Source organism: Pinus tabuliformis, chromosome X (assembly GCF_031772625.1).
Source record: "Pinus tabuliformis cultivar Carrire ecotype Pingquan chromosome X, CPIR1, whole genome shotgun sequence".
NCBI lineage: Eukaryota > Viridiplantae > Streptophyta > Pinopsida > Pinales > Pinaceae > Pinus > Pinus tabuliformis.
This window is the reverse complement of record NC_142308.1, coordinates 281537875-281543807: the sequence shown is the minus strand read 5'-3', so window position 1 is coordinate 281543807 and position 5933 is coordinate 281537875. Positions and strand designations below refer to the sequence as shown.

Sequence of the window (5933 nt, the reverse complement as noted above, 5' to 3'; positions counted from 1 at the left end):
ATGCAACTTCCTTCATGGCGCTTGCTTCACTGGCAGCTATGTCCTTGGTATTCCTACTATCCATTTCTTCCAATTCAACATTTCTTTTCTGTCTCTTATTTTTTTCCTTTTCTTCTAAGTCTAGGCACCAATGACATACATTTAAGCTCTCTGATTCCAACTGATCAGAGTACAGTTTGCTGCGATATCTGCAAGAGTGGTGGCATATGAACAAAGAAGAAAAATAGTGTATCATATCCATGCAGAGAAAAGAATATTAGACGCTATGATTCTTGAAATTGTTGTGGAACAGAGACTCACATATGTGTTGAAATTGAAATTGCTGTGAAACGGAGACTCACGTGTTGAAGTCGATGGTTGCATCTTTGGAATCATGCTGGAGTTTTCCTTGTCAGTTTGATCTAGTGTAATGCATCTGGTTCAGGTTGGTTGTGCTTATGGTCTTACCCGGTAGAGATTTTAGAGCCTGCTCGGCGTAGGGCTAGCTTAGTATTTGAAAGAGAAATCCGTGTTCAAATTTCCCAGTAATGACTCTGTTGTTTCTTGTCTCAGAACATATCAACAGCAACCCGAGTTGGTGGCAAACTATTTCGGCCAAAACATATTAGCAAAGTGAAAAATACTTCCCTGGACTCGGCAGGCGATCTCTCAGAACTAGGCTCCTGTCCCCAGTGCATGCAAAGTGGAAGTGTCTTTAACTCAAGCTCCCCCTCTGTGGTGAGATACAATGAACAAGGTGAGACTTCAAACCTCAATGGTGAGGGAACATGTAATACATGCAACAGATTTTAATAAGTGTTATCTCTCGTGTCAAAATGGCTAGGTTATTAGTCGGGCTCAGACTTCGCAGAGCACCTGCTAACCTGTAAGCGTTATACCTGCCATGCAACCTGCATTATATTCCACCTTATTTCTCTACTGCTCTTCGACCTAGCTTGGCTAGCTCTTCTGCCCCGCGTCTGGTTTCCATCCTTCTATAAGTGCGATTGCCCAATACGCATGCAAATTACTTGAGGGATCTTCTGCCCTGCGTCTGGTTTCCATCCTTTTTGTAACTCAGAGCAAATTACTTGAGGGATCTCAAATTTATCTAGTAAAGAGTTGATGCCCAGCACAGTAGCAGATCGTTGATGCCCAGCGCCTACCTTCTTCAACCGACCCCTCCCTTATTTCTTATCTAGCTCGAGCATGCTTTCATTTTAGCTAGCCTACACCCCGGGGTTCTACAGTGTGAGCGTGATCCAGTTGCCATCAATAGGTATCACCGTGTCAAATAGTGATATGTAAGCATGCTGGTGCTCATCACTGATAGATACATGGTTGTAACATGGGCCAGCTTTTACATTTTAATTCATATTTAATTAAATTAATATAGTTCCTTTAATATACGTGGCTGTAACATGGGCCATATTTTATATTTTAATTCATATTTAATTAAATTAATATATTTCCTTTAGTAACTAGTTAACTGTAACAATTATCACCATGCACTCTGCCCGATATTAGATTTCGGATGCATTACAGGGTCTCCCGGCCACATGCGTTAAGTTTATACATGCACTCTACCAGATGTATTACAGGGTCTTGTCACCACATGCTCTGGCCAACATGATATTTTGGTATGCCAATGTCGATGGCCTAATATACCGAAAAATGATGGGATAATTCCCATTTGTTAACAAATTTTTGGGAACATTGGGTATCAGGGGTTCTGCGTGGATATTTCAATGAAGTGCCAATCTTTAACTCGGTCGAGTACTAATAAATCATTTTTACGGGTCGACTGTTCTATACAATGGGTGTACATCCTACAAGATGCAAAGTAAGTTTTCCATTCTTTCACGCTTCTGTGTCTTTTAAATTCTGTTGTTTATGGAACCCATGTGTGAAAACCTCATCCTTGAAGTAGATTTTCATGCGTCTTGACGAGTCTGTCCTTGGCTGTCTCCACACTTCGATAGATGAATGGAGGTACAGCATTGCCATCCTTCCATCTATTGAATATGCATCCTGGGTGCCTGTTGATGTAGCCCCTACCTAAACTGGTCTAAATCCGCTTAGTATAGGCCATACCCCTTCGTATCTAAAATTACATTCAGGTGTAAAACGGGCGGTTCCTAAATGGTTAAGGTAGTCGGCATCCTCACTTTTGTATCTGCGATTCCACAACAAAATAAATTGTGAATAAGAATTTCAATCAAGGGAACGATCATGGATGATTTTATTATTAATAGTCCAGGAAACCATAACTTTAGAAATTGGATAAAACAGTATACAATGTCAATTATATCCTTTTAATGATCTCTTTTTCACAATCATCAACAAATTACCCTCAAAAAGTCCAGAAAATGATTTACCTGTTGAAACCACACAACTGAGAATACAGACTTTGTTAAGAGGAGCCTCTGGATTAATTTGGGCAACACAACTGACATGCACAACTGTATACTGTCTGAAAGTGGATGTGCCAAGGAAGTGGTAAATGGGTTTCCCATTGATTGAAAACCTCGACTTCCCGTCATTTATCATAACCCCCCTGTCAGTATTAATTCTTAGAAGATCACACATGTTGCTTTCGTCTGACTTGCAGTGTCTGCATTCTCCACATTCTCCAGTAAATAATGGAAGCACACAGTCACCCTCCTTGAGGTCAGTCACCCCTTCTCCAACACTCTCAACAACTCTGTGTCAAGCAACAGACCTATAGTTAGTGACCAATGAATTACAAGAAAATCACTGTCCCTTTTCCCTTTTGAAATTCTACATGATGCCTGCTAGTATGACTAATTAATTTCTTTGAAATCCTACATGCCTGCTAGTATGACTAATTAATTTCTTTGAAATCCTGAATGCCTGCTAGTATGACTAATTAACTTTTTTGAAATCCCACACGCCTACTAATATGACTAACTAATTTTTTTGAATACATAGAACTCATGGGCAAGAGCAGAGTGCATACCCAACTGCTTCATGTCCCAAAATGCGGGGAAAGAGAGGAGTTTGGCCCTGCAACCAAAGCAGTATCAGTATCAGTCATTCCATTTCACTGTTAAAAGCAATATTTGTATGTGTTATACAGTACAGTACAATTGGAGATGTGTAATTAATATCCTTCCTTCAAATTTTCTTGATGTTTAATGATAATTATTCATAGCATACCTTTGCTTCCCAGAAATAAAGGTCTGTATGACACAAGGCAGTATAATGCACTTTGATTCTCACTTCCATTGCCTGTGGAGGAGCCACTTCCACTTCTTCAATCTTCAGAAGCTCCCCTGCACCCCATGCAACAGCAGCTGTAACAAAAGTACAAATCAAAATATATCAGATTTCAAGAAGCATAAATTGCACACATACAGTTTGCATAAATCCAGCTTAACCCTGAAAATCAATTTTTCCATGAAATGATATACATGAAATAAAAAGAATGTGGCCATGACTCCTTGCACTGAACTGAAGTAGTTACCTTTGCATTTGATAACCTGGCCTGCAGTACAGCTCGCCATTTTCCTTTCTGCCCAAACAAACAAACTTACTTTTGCCTTTCGCGTTGGTGTTACAGGAGGCAGAGATGGATCCTTAATTTATATTCTATTTCCTTTGAAATTGCCTTGAGTGAATGATGTTGAATTGCTTGTTGATGTAGAATCGTTTTTGATATCTTGACACCGGGTTTGATATCTTGAAAATCTTCTCCACAGAGTTTGGGATTGCCTATAAATGCCTCTCTGAATTTACTCAAGCTACTAGGGACTGTTCTAGATAGTTGATTGTTTGATAGATTTAGGAAACTAAACGTAAGGTTGGCTAAAGATGCAGGGACTTTCCCCTTGAGTTGATTGCTGGATAGATCAAGGTATCTGAGGTTTTGAGATCACCCATTTGCATAGGTATTTCCCCAGAAATATCATTTCCTTTCAAGTTAAGCTTTGTAAGTTGTTTCAGAGACCCAATACTCGACGAAATGTTACCAGAAAGTAAATTTACTTGCAAACCCAATACATCAAGATTATGTAACCCATAAAGCGCATATGGTATACTTCCTGAAAATTTATTATTGCTAGCATTGAAAACAGATAAAAGCCCTACCTTGGCAATCTCAGATGGAAGCTTACCTGAAAATCTATTACAGTCAATTTGTAGGTTAGATAAATTTGTAACATTCCCAACATCTTTAGAAATGCTTCCTTCAAAGCTTTTAGAACTGAGATGTAGCAGCGAAACTCTTGGCAATCCCCATTCCAAAATAAAAAATATCAATTTTTTACCTTATTCATTGCTATTCCAAAATATTTTAGAAATCAAAATAAACCCTGCAAATAAAAATGCAAACAAATTAGCCTACCTAGAAGTATGTTCTCTTTTGCATTGCATTTATGCTAAAAGGAAATGAAATGCAAAAAAACAGGGTGATATTGCATATGAAAATAAATGGATAAAAAACAGGGTGACTAGAGAACTTAACTAGTGAAACAGTTGAAAATGGTTCTATCGAAGCCGCGCCTCTACTCCAGCTCGCCATTTTCTTTTACTTGCATCATAATGTGTGCTCAAGTTGGAGATTGAATTATTAGCGCCATGTTTCAAGCCTTTTGATCTTCGTTGGACATACACAAATCGGAGGTATGCTCTAATCCATAAGGATGGTTGATTGGATTGTTATCGATCCGTGTCGCATATGAATGAAAATGATGAGGCTTCATTGGGTTGAAAAAGATTTGATCTTGAATGCGAGATGCCAGCAAAATGATTGGTCAGAGGTGCGTGCAGATCAATGTATACCCATTGCCAGAAGAATTTTGTCATCTGTGTTCCTTGAAATGAATTATTGTTCAAACATGAAATTGGTATCTGAAATCCATAAAGAGTTCAATAACTGTTGTTTTGAATACTTGACAAACCTCCAAGAAATGGATTTGTTCTCTAATTTGGGAACTTGACGAATCTTCAATTTGAATAACTTTATGAATCTTCAAACACATGACTTCTCCTCGAGTTTGAAGATGCTTCCAAATGCTTTCACAATGAAATTTAATTTAATATATGGCAAGTCTATGTATAATGAAATTTCATAATTTTCATGATTCCATATTTTTGAAAATGAAATTTAATTTGATATAGAATGAATCTATCCATAATGGAATTTGGATGTGGACAAATATCTAACTCGTTTGGATGAAATGGTAAAAGATTTTGAAAAAACAGAGTTGTTTTATTAACACAATTCAAGATCTATGCACAGTAGTTGTACTCCACTTTGCAGATGATTCAAATTTTTTGATAATGGTATCTAACTTGATACAGTATAATGGAATTTAATGTGCCACTTTGCAGATGCATCCACATATTTTTTGAAGATGGAATTTAATTTGATATGGGGCACGTCTATGTGCAATGGAATTCAATGCAATTTTTTACAAATTGACCATAGAGTTGCATAAAGAGAAGGATAGAAAATAGGGGCATGTGGGTGGAAATCGTACTCACTGTTTGGATGTTTGGAGTCATAGGAAAATACAAAGAGGGAAATATGGATGAAAATCTCGACTATTGCTGCTAACTCTTTGAGACATGATTTCTTATGGTGATCCAGGGATGCGCTAGGTTGGATTGTGTTGAACCCTTCAGGTGGTTGAAGCGATAACCTTTAAGATGGAATGCGCTGAACACTTGAGGTAGTTGGAGAAAGTTGAAGGCTCTAGCTACTACAAACTGGAGATGGTTGAAGGGATAACCTTTAAAATGGAATGTGCTGAACACTTGAGGCAGTTGGAGAAAGTTAAAGGCTCTAGCTGCCCCAAACTGGAGAAGCTGTAATGTATTGGGAGAGCATACGAGTCATATGTGGTATAAAATGAATTGCATCCTACAATACTGTAATGTCCATTACTATGTATTTCATTTTTCCAACACTAATTGTTCAGCACAATCTC

General features: G+C 38.0%; 1 protein-coding gene across 1 annotated transcript; it reads right to left on the bottom strand.

The window, feature by feature from the left end:
- Window positions 1–2280: 2280 nt before the first annotated feature.
- Window positions 2281–3506, bottom strand: LOC149139499 (alcohol dehydrogenase 1-like). The gene is made up of 4 exons (XM_089450744.1): window positions 3467–3506; window positions 3160–3296; window positions 2960–3006; window positions 2281–2683 (listed from the first exon to the last, which is right to left on the bottom strand). Exons 1-4 carry the CDS (start codon window positions 3504–3506, stop codon window positions 2281–2283), a joined length of 627 nt encoding a protein of 208 aa, XP_089306870.1.
- Between the last annotated feature and the right edge of the window lie 2427 nt (window positions 3507–5933).